The following is a 19748-nucleotide window of genomic DNA, read 5'->3' as shown; positions in this document are numbered from 1 at the left end:
CAATATGCATATGTATGCTCTGATCCTTAGGTAGAAAATAGTTCTTTTCAAGTGGACAAACTGTCAATCAATAAATTGATAATCTTCCCAGTATAGATTCAAGGCTGTAAGAGAAATTAGTTTGATTTTTAATGTATTTCAAAAACATTGAACTTTAAAATATTAAGTGAATAATAGTCCACTGTTTTTCAGCTCAATGAGAATTTTTTTTAAAAAATACACTTCATGGTTCTTTAAGCCATGACATGAATTTATCTCTGAACAAGTTCAGAGATTATGTTCAGGTGAGTAAGCCCTGGCCACCAAATTGTTGATGATTCTGATCATTTGTGAAAGATGTAGTTTCCTCCTATCCCTACATGCTTAAATATTTTCATTTCCTTTGTTTTATTTCTGAAGAAAAACAAAACAAAGGAGTTAATACCTGATCTATAAACTTTGTTTTTGTCACAAGAGTACAAAAACAGCATCTGAGCCTCCACTGGCCCCTCCTGTGTCTGAAGAAGAAGATGAAGAGGAGGAAGAAGAAGAAGATGACAATGAGCTACCACCAGTTATCGCACCAAGACCAGAGCATACAAAATCAGTAAGTCACAAAGGACTATTTCCAAATGATTCAAAAGATGCCCTTTGGAATAGTCATAGAGTTAGAATATAGTTAATCTACTGCTACCTATTAAGCATCTTTTATGTTCCAAGAGCTAGAGTATAAAATATGACCAAGGTTTTGAGGATGCTGTTTGAGGATACAAGATTAGCACATTAAACAATTAGAGAATAATACCAAACAATACATAACTGCTAAGTAATAAAAATGTTGGAGAAGTTAAGATAAGGAAGGAAATCCATGTGAACCAGGTAGGAAGAATTGCATAAACAGAGGTCCTCAGACTACAATTAGCAAGGCATGTATAGGGACATCCAAAGACTAGCTCCCATGATCTTTCAATAGTGTTGTACTTTCAGCTACTCAAAGTCCTTTTTTTTTTTTTTAAGAAAATACCACTTGTCTTTAAAAATTCATTGATATTACAATACATTGACTTCACACTCTTTCCTTGGCCTGCTGTTTTAATTGCAGAACTTTCTGTTGTTTTAGATCTACACTCGTTCTGTGGTTGAATCCATTGCTTCACCAGCAGCACCAAATAAAGAGGTCACACCACCCTCTGCTGAAAATGCCAATTCCAGTACTTTGTACAGGAACACAGATCGGCAAAGAAAAAAATCCAAGATGACAGATGAGGAGATCTTAGAGAAGCTAAGTGAGTACTTTTTGCCATGATTACTTTCTTCATGGGAGTGTTTCTCATAAACCATTTAAAATGGGAATTGATCCTTTGAAAGTTTTAATCTGCTTATATGAACTCCAGACTTCCCAAAATCATGAGATGAAAAATTTGGGACTCACTGCATATGCCAGAACACTTTCTCCCTTCCACTCCTAATTTGACAGGAACTAAATATTTTTACTTGAAGGAATCAATTGAGATGAAAATTGATAAGACAAATTAAGTAGCAAGTTTTAATATTACATCTTCAAAAGAGATAGAATAGTCTGATAAAATATGTTATGATCATAACCCAAGGGCCCTCAACTAATCAGTGATGATAGATATGTTAACCTCAAAGCCCAACACAGTCAATCAAAACTTGTAACAACAAATAATATAGCTTTTTCCCTTAATTCAGAAGCATTGCTATGTGGCAGGAGAGACAGAACTAGCAAATGCTAGTAGCTTCCTTCCACAATGTCATTAGTATGTACATACTTGTGTGTACACACTTGTTGCCCCAATTTTAGAAAACACTCACCTTCTAGTTACTTTTCTGGGTCAAGAAGATAAAAAAAGGATTATCTGCTGAAAAGTCAAAGGTTTGTAAAGCATATTCATTAAACTCATACTATAAAAGCCTCTAATAAATTGCTAGATATCAGCAATAAGTGCCCTCCCCCTCCAACCCCCAGTTTGACTAACTCCTACTCATCCTTCAAAACTCAGCTCAAAAGTTGCCTCCTCAGAAAAATGTTGCTTGTCTCTCCCAGTCCAAGTTAAGGGCGTCTCTTCCTTACCACTTCTGTTGGAGCAAATATCAAACCATATTAGTCTGACTTCTTCACTACACTGTGAGATTCTTAACAGCAGGGACTGTGCCTTTTTTTCCTTACATGTCCAACTCCTAGTTCATGCCTATTACATAAAGGCATACGGCAAATGCTTGTTGAGGGAATGAATGAAAAAAATAAGTAAACAAATACATCTTTACTGAGTTCCTACTTGTCTGTTCTATACAAGAAACTTTGGAGGACACAACAGAATGAAACTTTCCTGTCATCAAGAAATTTAATCTTTTTTGGAAAATACGATTTAATAATATGATACAATTACAGCATAAGAGAATCTCGTTTCATGTATATTTTTATTTAAAAGACCTCAGAAAAGGAAGAGAGTAATTCCCACTATAGGCCACAGGGAGGCTCTGCAGAGGTGGTGGTAGGATGATTTTGCCCTCCCAAGGACATTTAGCAACGTCTGAAGACTATTTTTATTGTCCTGATTCAGAGATTGCTAGTAGCATCTAATGGGTAGAGGCCGAGGATGCTTCTAAACATCCTACGGTGCACAGGACAGCTACCCTTCGTCCACCTTACAGTAAAGTATTATTCAGTCCAAAATGTCAACAGTACTGAAATTGAGGCATTTGAGTTAGATGCATTTGGAAAGGCAAAGGTCGGAGTTGCAGCTGTCAGTGAGCACTCAGAACTACAATTGCTAGATTTTTGCTGACTTTACTATTCATGATTAAATATGCCACTAGCACTGATACTAACCATTTGCTGTAATAACAGCAATAGTAATTCTCATTTATTGGGCACCTTCTGGGTGGGCCACTTTACATACATTATCATAGTTTCACAGTAGTTCCTTGCAGCTGATCCTAATATCCTCATTTTACAGATCAGTGAATGAAAGTAAGCTTTAAAAAGCTTAACTGACCAAGTCACCAAACTAATGTGTGGCACAGCCAAAGTTTGAACTGAGACCTGTTTACCTTCAAAGCTTACACCTTTTCCATTACCTACCTACTTTGCTTCTGCATATCCCAATTGTCTATTTTTGTAAAAAGGAAGAATGAAATGAAAGAATTGCCTGGAATAATTTAAGTCCAATTATTCAGACAATTGCCACAATGTTTTTCTTTATTTTGCGTATGTAGACATGACCTATGTGATTATATCAGATTTTAAAAATCCAACAGCCTTGCTTTAATAAAATGACTGTTATTTGGTATCTGTTTCAAATCTCAATGGATGTATTACAACAAAAATGCTTGTATAGTTTTGTTAAGTTAGTTGACAGAGAAACAAGCATTATTTTCTTGGACCAAAATCTTGTTTTGCTTGTAAACTCTAATCGTGCTAGAGCTGTGTCCTTATTATTTGTTGTTTATTCTGCTCTACACTGAGCAACTTGGTGAAGAAGGGGAAGCTAATTTGATACATTTTAATTAAGAATTAAGTGGGGTTTTTTTTTTCTATACTGGACTTCATGCTTGGGCATAGAGACAGTCATTTTCCCTCTAGCCAGCAGGCCACCTGTGACTGCCAACCTTACATTGAATTTGTAGATTTTGTCAGGGTGAACCTGCTGAGAAATGGAGCAGTGCTTCTCATGAAGCAGATCCAGTGAACTATACTCTAAAGTCCACAAAGTCAGACTTTCCTGCTCCACCATTACCCTCTCTGTGCCTTCTCTTTGCCATTACACCTTTGTCTAAGGATAACTTCAGACAAGTGACTTAACTCCTCTGAGCTTCAATTTTTAACCTGTGAAATGGAGATAAGAATCATAACTACATTTTTACAAAATTACATTTTTGTAAGAGATAAGGTCTGGCTCTGTTACCCAGGCTGGAGTATACTGGCACAATCATAGCTCACTGCAACCTTGACCTCGTGGGCTCAAACAATCCACCTCAGCCTCCCAGGTAACTATAATTTTAAGTTTATGCCACCATGCCTGGCTATTTTTTTTTTTATTTTTTGTACATATGGGGTCTTGCTGTGTTGCCCAGGCTGGTCTTGAACTCCTGAGCTCAAGCAGTCCTCCTGCCTCAGCGTCCCAATGTGCTGGGATTACAGGCAGGAGCCACCAAGCCTAGCCCATTACTACATTTCAAGACTCTGTCTATAGGATGGATTTTAAGGAGCTCATCCTATGGTTAAGAGGTCAGATATTGGAGTCAGAAGGATCTACATTTAAATCACAGACCCATTGCTATTAGCTGTGTCACTTAGGGCCAGTTATTTAAATTCTCTGGACCCCCATTTTCTCATCTAAAAAGTGAGGATAATGATAATATAAAAACCCCAGCAACAGTACCAGGTACATCATAAGGGCTCAATAAGTGGTAATTATTACTACATAAGTATAAAGCCTTAATAATATAATACAATGGGTCAAGCTTTGAAATAAGTCATCACTGGGTCTGAGTCATAGACTCATACTAGCTGTATGTCCTTAGTCAAGTCACTTAACATCTCCAAACATCATTTTCTTTATCTGAAAGATGGAGATAATAATTGTACCTACATAATGGAGGTTGTGTGAGGACTAAATGAGTTAAAGTAGATAAGACATCTAGCACAATAAACAGTAGTATAAAATTGTTATTATGCTATTTTTAGAGTGAGAGCAATCATATTTTTCAGCATAAAAATGGGGTTATGGGGTCTTACCAGTGTGACAGAATGATTGAAACCAGGAATAATCCCAGATGTATGATTACTGTACAGAAGCCATCAAGTATCTTGGACTCAAGGGCCCCATTGGAGCTTGGGGAAAAAGTAGAGCAGCCTGTGCTGAGAGGCAAAAGAGAGGAAAAAGGGAAACAGGGAAGTAGAAAGATGGCCAATATCCCATACCAGAGTGGACCTCATAAGCATGATGAAGAGTAGATGGCAGCCTCTACTAAACCATCCTCACCTTCAGTGTCAGGGGTCCGGTTACTAAGAGATGGGCAGCCCAGACCACAGAGCTATTCTTCATCTTCCATGCAGATACTGATTGTGGTGGCCAGACCAAGAATCATTATTGGCTGAAATGAACAGGTCATCTTTCGGTTTTACACAGACAAAGAGCCTGGGTCTGGCTTGTTCATTGTGGTCTGTCCCGATCTGTTGAAAAATAAAGAAACAAGAACAGAAAACCAAACACTGCATGTTCTCACTCATAAGTGGGAGTTGAGCAATGAGAACACATGGACACAGGGAGGGGAACATCACACACTGAGATCGGGGTGTGGGGGGCTAGGGGAGGGATAGCATTAGGAGAAATACCTAATGTAGATGACGAGTTGATGGGTGCAGCAAACCACCATAGCACGTGTATACCTATGTAACAAAACTGCACGTTCTGCACATGTACCCCAAAACTTAAAGTATAATAAAAAAGGAAACGCCCACATTTTAGTGACAAATTTCAAAAGCCATTGACTGTCAGTAAAGTTGTGTAATACAGGAAATTTGTCTTCAACCTCCTTCCTCTGGGCCCCACAATCACCAACTCCTTGCCTCGTGCCTCCCTCAGCATTCCTCACTCAAAGCCTTTTTCCTAATTCACCCTCATATAGAACTGATATCAGTTTAGATAATTATTTTACTTTTTCTCAGAAATCAAAATCTTCATTATGCTGAAAGGATAATCTTTTAATGGTGGGAGTTCACCTTAGTCAGAAAATATATTGATGGGCTTTTCTGTCACTGAACTGAAATCATAAATGCTATTTTCAAATGTAAGTATTTAGTGTTCTTAAAACCTGTACTTTAAAATGAATAGTTTCTTTCTTATTTAGGAAGTTCTGGTAGGAAATTGTTCTGGTATTGCTTTTTTTTCTTTTGATTTTGATTTGCTGATTTTTAAAAACTTTCTCCCTACTGTGTCACAGTGTTTTTTATCTATCATAATTTACAAAAGCAAATTATAATAACTAATGGAAAAGATAACTTTAAAAGCTTGTTTTGTGATTGAGAATGGTAAACAAGGCCTCTAGTATACTTACCTAACATCAGTAGATGGCAGCACACACTCTGCTGTGAAGGGCAATGGGTGTGGAGACACCATTTTATTTGAATAGCAGTTAAGTTCAGAAGTGGAATCTCATCAAAATGGTTGTCTTTTGGTAATCCTTGTGAAAGGATTTATTTCCAGTTTTTTTTCCCCTGCATAACATGGAAATAAAGGTTGAATAATTTATTACCATAAAGCCACATTAACTGAACTCCACCAATTGGAATGGGTTATAATTCAGAAAGTGACTTGGGCTGAAGCTTATTTGCTTTGAAAAAAGTTTGCTTAGCAACTTAATAGCAAAACTTTTAGAAGACTATAAACTGCTTAATAAAATTATGGCTTCAAATTACTTTAAAATCATTTCATTAAAATAAAAAAGTCCAGGCCCTTGCCCATTAATAGCTAATTTGAATAAGGATGGCTCTCAGTTATATAGAAATCTTTTAGACAAGTTGAAAAATAAAAGGCCAACTCAGAAATTGCTAAATTGGTGGCATTCTATAGATACAGTTCAAGTAAAATATATTCTCCAACCCTTGCCTTAAACCATGGAGCATTTACAAACGGAAATAACTAATTGTATTTTACTGTAATTTGGAAAATATTCATTTAGTATTCAATATATTCTACACATGGCATTGTATGAGGAGGCACTGAAGATACAGAGATGAATAAGACATGGCTCCTTGTCCTTAAGACATAGTCTAAAAGGCGATATCAAATACCATGCACACACAAAGGAACCTATGCAGATGACTGCTTAGTACAGAGAGTAACTCAGCACAAGTGTTACATTGTGACCGAGACCTTAAGTGAACCAGGAAAAACTGTGGAATTCCTATCATGTATATCAGGTATATTTCTAGCCATAGATACAACATTGAATGGATGCCAGATGATTATGGAACCCTTCAGTTCTAATTCTTGCAAGTCAAAGTTCCAAATAGATAGATATAGACATCTGATATATTAAGTACAGAGAGAGAGAGAGCAAGGGCCAGAGAGAGAGAGAAGATACAGTAGTAGCACAGAAAAGTGAAGCTGTTAATTATTCAAAGGGATCAGAGAAAGCTTCCTAGAAGAGGCAACGTCTAAACAAAGTTTTGAAGCATGACTAGGAACTTGCCACAGAGAAAATATGGGAAGGACATTTCAGGCAGCAAATGGCATGTAAAGAAGACTTGAAGGCATATGTCTGGGAACTCTGACTTATTCGGTGTTACTTGAATAAAGAATTGGTGGTATATGGTGACACTGGCATTGTAGGAGAGGAAACTGAACTTTTAAGCAGGAGCTGATCATGAGCTACCATTAGTTTGTTATGCTCAGAGCATGAAGTTCTAGTGAGGAAGTGGTAAATGATGAGAAGAGAATGAAGCGGGAGCCAGATTAGGAACCTTGCATTGCCAAGGAGTTTTGGCTTTCATCTGTAGGTGTTAGGGAGCTATCAAGTAATCCTGAACCAGAGAATCACATCATCAGGTCTGTACTTAGAGGATCCTGATAGAGATGTAGAGCCTTGAACAGAGGGGGCAGCAGCTAGTCTAGGAGTCTAGCTAGGAGGCTGTTGGAATAACCCAGGGAAAAGATAATGAGAGCCCAACTAAAGCAGTAGTAATGAGGAAGGAACACATTCAAAAGACGTCTAGGAGGTAACAAGATATAGGCCCTTGGTGGACAACTGCATGTGATAAGTGATAGTAAGAGACAAAGAGTCAATGATGACTCGCAGATTTCTAACTCAGGCTAATGAGTAGATGGACTGACAGTACTACTGACTGAGTGGAAATACAAAAGAAAAAGTATTATAACAACCCATATATTAGCTAAGTGTTATTTAACTTAATTGAAAAGTGAACTTTCATTAAAAAAAAAAAAAAACCCAACAACTTGATGAGTAATCCATGCATGAAATGTTTAACTGATTATTTTTCTCAAGGTATGCTATCTACTGTTAGGTCTAAATTAAGTTGTCTACTTAATTTATAATAGACTGTTGTATAAATTAGCATGAAGTATTATCTGTAGCATATAATTAGCATATAAAAGAGAATAGACTGTTGTATAAATTAGCATGAAGTATTATCTGTAGCATATAATTGAGCACTTAAATACATATTTTCTTGTTCTTATTCATTTAATCAACAAATATTTGTTTAGTAGCAGCCACTGTTCTAGGCTCCAAAGTTACAGGGATGAAAAGACAAAGTTCCTGCCCTCGAGAAGCAGCATGTAAGTCTCAGTGAAATGATCAGAGAAGACTTCATAGAGGTGGATAATTTGAGATTTTATTTAAATGACAAGAATTCATGGGTTAGATAGGAAAGGAAAAGGGGGAGCACCTGCAAAGACCTAAGCACTAGATAGTGATAGCATTACTAGGATATAAAGTAGTAAGGGGGGAGAAAAAGAATAATATAAAGCTAGACTGGTTAGATAGGAGCCAGATGATGCTGAATGGTGAAGGGCCTTCTCTGTTTAACTACAGAAATTGGATTTGATCTTGCAGTGGGCAGGAGCTTTTGAGGAATCATGAACAGTGGAGCAAAATCATTCTGATATAGAGTTATTGTACATCTCAGTCTGTCCAGGACAGTCTCATTTTATGAATAATATGGTCACCCTTTTCCAAAGGCGTGGTGTAAGAGGAACTAGAGAAAGCAGAGTCTATAAGTAGGTTATGACTGGCACAATTGTTTGAATAAGAAGTATTGAAGGCCCGAACAATAACAGTGGCCATGGGCATAGAGAGAAGAGTATGAATACGAGTGACAACTAGAAGATAGAATCTACAGATCTCTTGATTAGTTCATATGTGAAAATCTTGTCTTACCAACCAACCGTACACTTATTTGTACTATGTGTTAGTAAGATATAACTAACTCAAAGGTAATAATACTGACATGTTTGCTTCCAAAAAGAAAGGCGGGCCAGAGGCATCCAAATAAATGATGCCCTTCAAAGTAGTACCCTTGAGAAGCTGCACCCTTATTCCCATGGTGGTTCTATAATCCCAAGTTTTTTCTGTACCTATTTGAACACTGCATTGAGGAGTCAATGCTACTTCTGTGGTATTTATTCTGAGTCATAGCAAGTATTCATCCTCTGAGTGATGGGTTGGATTTTTTTGAAATAGCAAAACTAATATTTTTAAAGAGCCAAATATGATCAATTAATAGTTTTCTTATGTAGCTTATAAACTTACTAAAAATGTTCGGAGCAATCTATAGAAACAGAAAGTAGATTAGTGGTTGCCGAGGTATGTTTTGGCAAGCTGAGGGAGGATGGGGAGTAACTGCTAACAAGTAACAGGTACAAGGTTTCTTTCTGGAATAATGAAAACATTCTAAAATTAGATCATGATGACATTTACACAACTCAGTAAATATGTTAAAAACATTCAATTGCACACTCTAGGTCATTGAACTTTATGGTATGTAAATCATATGTCAGTAAATCTGTTCAAATCTTTGGAGCACTAACAGTGTCCTAGGTTCAGAAATGTATGTTTTGAAAATGCATGGGTCTCATTACTTTATGATCATAATTTGTTCTTCATTAGACTCATTTCCATCCCCACACCCTTAGCACTGTACTGGGTACATAGTAAATACTCAATAGATATTTGTCCAGCAGAATTGGATATAGCATAGTGCTTAACTTCAATTCAGAGAAGATAGTGATTTTACTAAATAGTGTGGATAAGTTCTTAGATTGTTTTTTAGCGATTATACCAATTTATGTACCCAGCATCAGTGCACAAGGGTTCCAATTGCTCTACATCATTGATAACATTTGGTATTGACAACCCTTTCAATTTTAGCCATTCTGATCAGTCTGTAGTGTTAACTCATTCTGGTTTTAATGTGTATTTTCCGGAATATTTATGAGACTGAGCACATTTTTGTATTTTATAACTTCAACTTCTGTTATAGATTAAAGGATACATATGCAGGTTTGTTACATGGGTAAATTGTGTGAGGCTGAGGCTTGGGACTCTAATGATGCCTACAGCCAGGCAGTGAGCATACTACCCAATAGGTAGTTCTTCAGCCCTTCTCCCAATCCTCCCCTGTCTAGTGATCCCCAGTGTTTATTGTTCCTATCTTTATACTCATGTGTATTCATTGTTTAGCTCTTATAAGTGCCACTTGTAAGTGACAACATGCAGTATTTGGTTTTCTTTTCTTGCATTAGTTTGCTTAGGATCATGACCTCCAGCTCCATCCCTTTCTTAGATGGTTTTTATATCCTAATATATAGTATCATGAGAACTTTTTATAGATGTTGGATTGTGACAAGTTTTGTTTTCCAAATATCAGTAATTTTGAATATAAGCAAAATGAGTTATTATTACTACTTTAATTACTATAAAATTATTTGTTATTTTAATAAGTAGAAAGTATCATTTTATATAAATTATAGAAATCACATGGGAGTATTTGTCTAATGTTTTATTTGTCACTGACTCTGGCATCTTAATTTTCATTATTAAATTAAAAAACAGTCAATCAATTTCCATTTCTCTCTCTCTCTCTCTCTCTTTCTCTCTTCCACCTCCTCCTCTTTTCTTCTCTCCCCACCCATCTCTTAGGAAGCATTGTGAGTGTTGGGGACCCAAAGAAAAAATACACAAGATTTGAAAAAATTGGTCAAGGGTAAGTGATTGTTATTTGAAATATAAAAAGATGAGTACAAGCAACATACATTAAAATTAAAATTCAGTAAGAGCTTGGGTTTCGCATAAATTATGCTTCTCATTTCCTAGATTATATTTGTGTCTTGCATTCTCAGTATTGGCCTTTCAGGGGGAGGGCTGACTGTTCATTAACCTAGGAACACATCCTGCTGAAATCTTCATTATTGTTGGCCTGGCAGTAAATTCTGTGGGGACATTTCGATCCTATGTAGTTAGAAGATTCAAACAGATTTCTCTAGAAAAAGCAGTAGGGTTATGGAAACTTCTAGCTTACATAAAAACCCCCTTTATCGCAATTCCCCCTACAGCTCCATGGATGGTATGATTAAGATCCTGTTTTATTGTCAAAATGTAGAGTGACAAAGTGAGGGTGGGGAATGTCCTTATGGAATGATCCAGAGGTAGGCAAAGTTGACTGAGTATGGAGGAAACAGACAATAATCCCTAAATGAGACCTAGTGCATCATTTTCACTTAGTATACTTGTTAAAGATAAAGATTCCTATGCCCCACTGCCAAAGATTTGATTTAGAAGTCTGGAGTGGGGTTCAGTGATCTAAACTTTGCAAAAGTTCCTCAGATAATCCTGATAATCAGCAAGACATGGGAACCATTGCATTAGATTATTCACTAAGGCTGAAGGCAGGAGTCACCAGTTCTGCAAGTCAGCTGTACACATGCATGTCTCTCGGGCCTCAAGGTGAAACTAGGCAGGTGGATCTGAGCAAGCAACAGCATTTGAAACAGGGAAAAGTTTTATTTAAAGGAAAATGGAATATTCTTAATGGACACCGTTAAATGAGGAGTGAGACACATATTCAGGGACACCAACTACTGTATGTCAGAAACAAAGATGTCACCTCAGACTTTTCCTGGCTGAGGCAAGGGGCTCAAGACAAAGGGTTACAGCCAATATGCTTGCAAAATTGTGCTAGCCCATCAGCCATTACAGTCTCATTATTTTAGGGTAAGAGAAGGTAGAATTTCTTCAAGAACCACACTGCTTTTCCTGGCATACTTAGGTTCAAAAAAGTATATATCACATATAAGCTTGATTGTTTTTCATGATTTTATATTTTCTTTGTTTTTCCCCCTAGCTTTTGTACTAAAGTTTCTTTTGAAATTGACAGTGTATCTCAGGAAATAAGGGAAAGCATTCATCAGACATTTGGGCTAGAGAATAGGAGAGGCACTCATGGAAACTGTGCCTGGCGGGAATCAAGATGAGAAGACCCTAAGGGAGACAAACTCAGGAAGAAATGCATGGCCAAGTTTATTCTTCCAGTCAAAACTATAATGACATTGTATTTGAACTTTCCAGGGAGCTAAAATGTATTCTCATTTGCTCACAAAAAAGAAGAGTTTTGTGGTCTCTAGAAGCTCCCTGTCACCGAATGGGTCAAATTAATATTTCTACTCATTCTAAAACAGTGATAAACAATAGAACTTACTGTGATGATAGAGATGTTCTATATCTGTGCTGTCTAATATGGTAGCCACTGGCTGTGTGTGGCTATGGGGCACTTGGAATGTGGCTAGTGCACACAAGAAACTGAATTTATGTGAATTCATTTATTTGTTTAGCAGATATTTCTTGAGCACTATGTTCCAGGCACTATGCTAGGTGCTAGAGAGACAGAGATGGGTAATGATGGTGTGGGCCCTCAAGGAACTTACAGTCTACACTGATAAGTGCTCGACAGAGGGATACAGGGTACCAGAAGAACCTTGAGGCAAGCTTACTCAATTCAACCAAGTGCAGAGCGGGGCCAGCTTCTAGAGCCATTTTCTACCACCAGGAATTTTCCCTGTCTACTTCTGGTGGACTGGTTGTTTTACCTAAGTAAGAAAGCTATACCTTCCCAAGTTCATATACAAACCTCAACAACTCTCCTTCTTCATGCCTAAAGGGTAAATACCACCAGACAGATTGCAAAAAGACAGTATTATGTACTAAAGGGACTTAGAAAACAAAAGTTGGCTTTTAGATTTTATTTTTATCTGGTTGAGTCTCTGGTAGAGCTAACAATAGGAAGGGAAAGGATATTCAATCCACTTAGAAGTAATACTCCAAATCATTGTTGTCCAGTACAGTGGCCAGTAACCACATTTGGCTATTGAGCACTTGAAATGTGGCTAGTCCAAAAGGAGATGTACTATAAGTATAAAAGGCACACCTGATTTCAAAACCTTAGTATGAAAAAAGAATGTAAAATATCTCATTAATACATTTTTATTGATTACATGTTGAGATATTTTGCATACATTGGATTAAAGAAAATATATTATGAAAATTAATTTTACCTTTTAAAAACTTTTAAATATGTAGCTCTAAGAAATTTAAAATATGGCTCGTGGCTCATGGCTCATATTATATTTCTAATAGGCAGTAATGCTCTAGTTGTAGACTTAACTGGGAGTTGTTTATTTATTCGTAAAGTGTTTTTCCATGGTTGTTTTTTGGAGAGTGGGCGATGTTATAATTTTGATTGTTCCAACTAAAAGCCAACTGAGCCAAAAATAGCATTAAATTTTAAAAGGAAAAAGTACAAGATGGTTTCAGATATCTCCCAGATACTAGGTAATGAAACAAGACTAATTTTGCCAAGAACAAAGATCAGGCCACCAAGCAACTTTGTGTAACAAAGAGATTTCCTCTCTTGGCTATTATTTATGCCTGTGACTTTTAAAGATGAAAAGGAAAGTTCTCTATCTCTGAGTCTCTTTGTACAGTTTTCATAATCTAAAATGAAAAATCGAAGCATAAATCCTGCTTGCCACTGCAGAAAGGTCTATTTTAAATTCCCAGCAAGTTCATCATTTTAAAGAATGATAAAGTAGCAGATAGTTCACTCATAGGCCCAACACAACTTTTTAATATGTCCTTAGAGGGTATGGAGTCTATTGTATTTCTACTTTTGTCTTCTTTAGTGTTTAGCACAGTGCTTTTGCACTTAGTAGGCCCTCAAAAACAATTTTGTGCAGTTATGATCAACAGCTAGATTCTCTTTGGCCAGATTCAAAGAACTGCAAAGCTGTCTGCCAACTCCATCTCTGTGGGCCTGTTTTTGCCTCAATAAATATTTGTTGAGCTAATGAAAATTGTTTGTCTTTCTACCGCATCTTCTCACTCGTAAGTGGGAGTTGAACAATGAGAACATATGGACACAGAGGGGAACAACACACACCGGGGCTGGAAAGGGGATGGGGGGGCGAGGGGAGTGAGAGCATTAGGGCGAATAGCTAATGCATTCGGGTCTTAAAACCTAGATGTCGAGTTCATAGGTGCAGCAAACCACTATGGCACACGTATACCTATAACCTGCATGTTCTGCACTTGTATCCCGGAACTTAAAGTAAAATTTAAAAAATAAAAAAGAAAATGTTTGTCTTTCTAACTATTCCTTTCCTCTGTCCTCTGTATTTACATGTGTATGTACATGCCTATCTTGCTCCTCCTGTGTCTGTCTGTCTTTCCCTGTTTTTCCTCAGTGTGTCTTCATATTTTTGTCTTTCACAATGACTTGGTCGGCCTCATCACATCTGATTCCTTTATTCTCTGGGTATTTGTGTGTGCTGCATATCTGTCTTCTTCAAGCATGTTGGCTTCACATTCTACTGCCCATTTTCACACACACCCTACAACCCAAATGATCATAATGTAAAATCAAGATGTATTTAAGATATAATCTACTGGCTTAAATCTATTTTATCATTTATTTAATTTGCTAATTTTATTTTTTTGATCTTAGTAGATTGTTTTCCCTCAGTTGACAAAAAGTTGACTTTTTTCTTTCTGGAACAACAACAAAAAAACCACCTCCCACTTATATTAATTTTCTTTTTACTTAAATTACTTTCAACTGATTTTGTTTTCATTAATTACTGGCCTAAGTTATATAAACTAGTCTCTACTCTCAATGTATAGAGTTTTTTTAAATTAAATCTGTATTTTTAATTGTTTTTGCCTTACCTATTATTATAGTGACATTCAAAATTGTTGTCAATAATCATTTGGTGTTAGGGATAATCAGCCCCAGTATCCTATTCTCAATTTCAGAGAGCACAACAGTTCACTCACTCTCAGGAGCTGGATTTGAGAAGAGTCTCTCCATTAATCACCCTCATTTACTTGGAAAACTAAATTTTTCTCCAGCATGGGTTTCTGCCATCCCAGCATTCAGGCCTGGGGTCAGAGAATTGGGCTCCATCTTCCATAAATCAAGTTCAGAATCACATGTCTAATCATTTGAGGCCATAGCTGTGAGTTGAAGGCTAAAAATGACATTGTTTCACTGGGTTTGCTGTGAAAAGTGTTCTATAATTGGCCACCAAATCCAGACATTTTGAACAAATTTATGCAAAGTTAAAAAATAAGGAAAGAAAGAAAAAAAAGTCAGGTACCCCAAAATTATCATTAACTCAACAACATGAGTTTGTCAGAAATATATCTGGTGCGGACTTGAGAATCTTTACTTTCTAGAATAGTTATATAAAATCACTTGTTTAATAAATGAGGTAGAATGAGACAACAAAATCAAATATTTATTTCAGTCAACGGCTATCATTGGCAACCCTGTGTGATTCCTGAATAAGCAATAGCTATATAACAGAGGGCTGAATTTACAACGTTGACAGCTGTCCTCACAGATTTCTCATTAATGTATTTGAATTCAGGTTAGGGTCTTTCCTTAAATGAGAATGCACTGAAAAACAGGCCTTTTTTCTCTTTCAGGTTCATATTGTCTTTTCTCTTTGACATTATAATAGAAAAATATTTTTGAGGAAGCAGCTCAGAGGATCCAGTTTAACAAGTATCTTTTAAACATCAGTGAACCTTTAATGAGTGCCTACTATGTGTAATCTAGAGTAGCAGTTAAGAATCAGGTTCTGGGAGTTCACAGTGACCTCTATACTTGTGGTCCCACTGAATATTTGACAGGGAGAAAAGAAGAGTTGTATCAAGAAATAAGATGAACACCTACCCCCAGTAATGTACCTTTCCCCTATATTTTATTCACACACTCATCTTCACTGTCATCTCTCATATGAATCCCTCTTTGGCTGGCATGGTCCTAATTGACCTTTTCTGTCTTTTGTTTTTCTGAATCCTAGAGATTATATCTGTGCCAGCATGTATTCACCACTTATATCTTAGCTTGTCTAGACATGTAAAATTGCTTGAAACTTTGAGGAATGTAGACAAATAAAGGGAGAATTTTTGAAAAACTTGAAGAAAAAGAAAGAGACAGGATTCTGAACTCAGGGCTGTAGATAAATTATTTAATTTCCTTAAGCATCAGTTTTCTCATCCATTGTAAGCAGAATGCACGTATCTCATAAGGTTGTAAAAATAAATAAGAGAAGCCATTTAAAGTCCTTAGCACAGTACATGGCACATCGTTAATTGCTCAGTAAATGCTAGTTATTATTAGGGATGAGAGACACACTCATATGTTGCTATTATATAGAACAGAATATAATAAGTATTGTGAAGAAATTACAAAGAACTCTGTGGACAGAGAGGAAGAACAAATTATTTACAGCCAGTGAGGGGATATGATAGATTCTTAGAGGAGGGTACACTTGAGAGTGACATTAGAGGGTATAGGAATTTAATGAATAGGGTTTATGAGAAGTTTTGTTTGAATGAATACTTACTTCAGACTGTAGGTTTCATTCACTTTCGTATCCCTAAGGTCTGCAACAATGCCCCAGCATATATGCTCAAATATAAGGTAACACAATAAGATAATTTTAATCCCAGCACTTTGGGAGGCCGAGACGGGTGGATCACGAGGTCAGGAGATCGAGACCATCCTGGCTAACACGGTGAAACCCCGTCTCTACTAAAAATACAAAAAACTAGCCGGGCGAGGTGGCGGGCGCCTGTAGTCCCAGCTACTCCGGAGGCTGAGGCAGGAGAATGGCATAAACCCGGGAGGCGGAGCTTGCAGTGAGCTGAGATCCGGCCACTGCAGTCCAGCCCGGGCTACAGAGCAAGACTCCATCTCAAAAAAAAAAAAAAAAAAAAAAAAAAAAGTTTTTTGATTCACCTGAATACATAAACTGTTTTATATATAAAGATAGATATATAGATATATATGTATGTAGATATATCTATATATATATATATGGTTGAAGTCTACTTATGATGTTTGTTAATTTACTTTCATTTACGTATTTAAAACCACTTATATAAAGTATTATTTTGTAGAGATTTTTCTACTCTCATATTTCACGAATGGTATAATTCAAAATCTTCTTATGTATCTTTAACATCATTCTTTTTGTAATCACTAGAGATTATTTTTGAGTCTTCATCCAGTTATTCAAATATATTGCCTGGCTTCCATCTAGGATATTTGAGATATTGAACCCAGATATAATTCTGTTCCTGGATATTTATTCCTAGTCACAATTACCCATTCATATAACATTAAGATTATTGTTTTTTGAACTTGTCCTGTGGGTGTATATTTAGGTCTTCAAGACATATATCTACTATCTACTATGTGACTTTTAAAAATTTCTATTACAAATTGTCATACTTACACAAAAATAGGGAAAATAACACAGGAACTCCTATATTCTTATCACTTAGATTAAACATTTCTCAACAATTTTTAATAAAATCACAATGCCATCATAACATCTACAAACAATTAACAATTGCATCATATCATTTAACTCCCAGTCTATAATCAGAATTCCCCACTTGCAACAAAACGCTATTTTTATAATTGATTTGTTCAAATCAACATCCAAAGGGGATCTACATGTTGCAAATGTTGTGTATCATAACTCTATATACCTTGAAGCAGTCTCCTTTCTTTTTCCACTACCATCATCTTGTTGAAGAAACTGGTTATTGTCTTGTAAAATGTGGCACTTTCTGGATTTGTCTGTTAGTTTCATTTGCTGTCATTTAACTTGCTCCTCTAACTTCCACCTCCGGGATTCAGGGGATTCTCCTGCCTAAGCCTCTCGAGTAACTGGGAATACAGGTGTGTGTCACCATGACCAGCTAATTTTGTATTTTTAGTCGATAACGGAGTTTCACCATGTTGACCAGGCTGGTCTTGAACTCCTGACCTCAAGTGATCCACCCACCTCAGCCTCCCAAAGTGCTGGGATTCCATGTGAGAGCCACCATGCCTGGTGAAATGCTTGCTTTTTAAACTGCCAGCTTTCATTATAAAGAGTTAGTATGGAGTTACATACGAAAGTGTTCGATGAGGGGTATTTTGATATTTTTAGTAGGGGAATTTTATTAAATATCTTTATAAAGTCTTAAAATTTTATATTGTCAATATGTTTCACTGAGTTGCATCCATTATTGTTTATGGTGGTCAAACTATTTCATCTTTAGCTAATGGGAGCCCCTTTCACTGCATTGGTTATGACAGAGGTCTTTTAATAGCTTGTTTACGACATCCAACACTTGCAGTTATGCAGTCATACCATCCAAAATAACTTATTCACATCCTTTCTTTGTAATTCTGACAGGTACTCTCTATGAGCATCCAAAACTATCATTAATTGAGAAGATATCAACCTAATATGTCCTTTCCAAACTGTATTTTATAGTTAAAAATAAATGAGTATGGATAAGTACCAATTACATGAAAGATTTTTATAAGAACTTGCATATAAGGCAGCTCCATTTTTGTGAGGAAAAATTGGGAGGAGAAATCCTTATCTTGTATTTGGATATATATGGTGCATTTCTGTGCATGCTTGTATGTTTGTTGTAGGTATATTTTTAGCACAAGTGGTAACATACTATATATCTCCTTTTTTATTGTGTTTCTGTGTTTTAGAGATGGTTCTGTGTTTGTACCTCATACTTTTTAAACAGATGCACAGTGTTTTGTTATTTGAATGTACCAAAATTTATTGAACTAGGCCCTAAATGGGCATAGACATTTAATTTGTTTTTGATGTTTTGCTATTATAAACAAGGCTTCTGTGAAGATCCTTACAAGTAAACCATTTTATACAAACTTACCATTAGAATAGATTCCTAAAAGTGGAATTGTTATGTAAAAGGATACGTGCATTTTTCTTTCTGAGTTACTGTCCGTAGAGATTTGTTTATTTAACACACCATCAACAATGTATGAGAGTGCCGGTTTGCCTGCACCTTTGCCAACACAGCTGTATTCACTTATTTGGGATTATAGTACTATAATAAAAACACTCCCACACTGACTTTTTTAAAAAGGAAAATAAATAAGAAAGGAACTCTAACAAGAAAGCATGTGGCAAAACAAAAGGCTATCCTGAAGAATTAATTAGCCAATGTAGTCCATGTCTTTATAATGCCAAAGTATCTTTGTTGCATGTTATATCTCTCCATAGGTTAGATTAGCTATGCAGCTATGTTTGACAGAAAGTGACAATGAGAGCATTTCTTGAAATCATTTTTCTCTTACACGTAGATATATATCTCAGCAAAGGAATTTTGTCTAACATCTGGATCTTTGTCAATCATATCATTATACAGAATGACGATATGTTCAATTCATCAATAATTGCAAACAAATTTTGCTACTAGCTCATGTGTAATCAAGCCCTCAGTCCCCATCTCTCTAAATTAGTTTTAGTTTTAAGATTTCAGAAACTAAATATATAATATTAGGTATTTTTCAGACTTATCTCTGCTACTCAGTGAGAAGTCCCTTTCTTCTTACTGTAACATGAAAGTCTCATATTGAAGATGAATAGCTTTGAAACTTATTTCTTAAAAGACTTGATGAATAACAGTATCATTTAGAGAACCTGACAAAGCAGTGTGTACCATAGAACTCAGAGTGCTGAGAATAAAACCTCTGATTTTTTGTTTTTTGTTTTTTTTTTTTTGGTTGTTCAGGAAACTATGGGCAAGAGTGGTGTCTAGTGTGCTTATAGAAGTAATTCTTTGGGTAGGACCACCCACCCCAAAAGTATTTGCCTTTTCATCGGATCTATTTT

At 36.2% G+C, this 19748-nt stretch overlaps 1 protein-coding gene across 7 annotated transcripts in view; it reads left to right on the top strand.

Annotated features, from left to right (window-relative positions):
* PAK3 (p21 (RAC1) activated kinase 3) overlaps positions 1-19748 on the top strand; it is a 294267-nt gene that overhangs the window by 225526 nt on the left and 48993 nt on the right. For all 7 annotated transcript variants that reach the window (XM_073013449.1, XM_073013446.1, XM_073013448.1 and 4 more), the window contains 3 exons: positions 455-586; positions 1100-1265; positions 10669-10732. In XM_073013449.1, coding sequence (XP_072869550.1) covers positions 455-586; positions 1100-1265; positions 10669-10732 — 362 coding nt within the window. The remainder of the gene's footprint in view (positions 1-454; positions 587-1099; positions 1266-10668; positions 10733-19748) is intronic.

This window comes from Chlorocebus sabaeus, chromosome X (assembly GCF_047675955.1).
Source record: "Chlorocebus sabaeus isolate Y175 chromosome X, mChlSab1.0.hap1, whole genome shotgun sequence".
NCBI lineage: Eukaryota > Metazoa > Chordata > Mammalia > Primates > Cercopithecidae > Chlorocebus > Chlorocebus sabaeus.
Note: the sequence above shows the minus strand (reverse complement) of the source record. Positions and strands in the feature narration are given on the sequence as shown.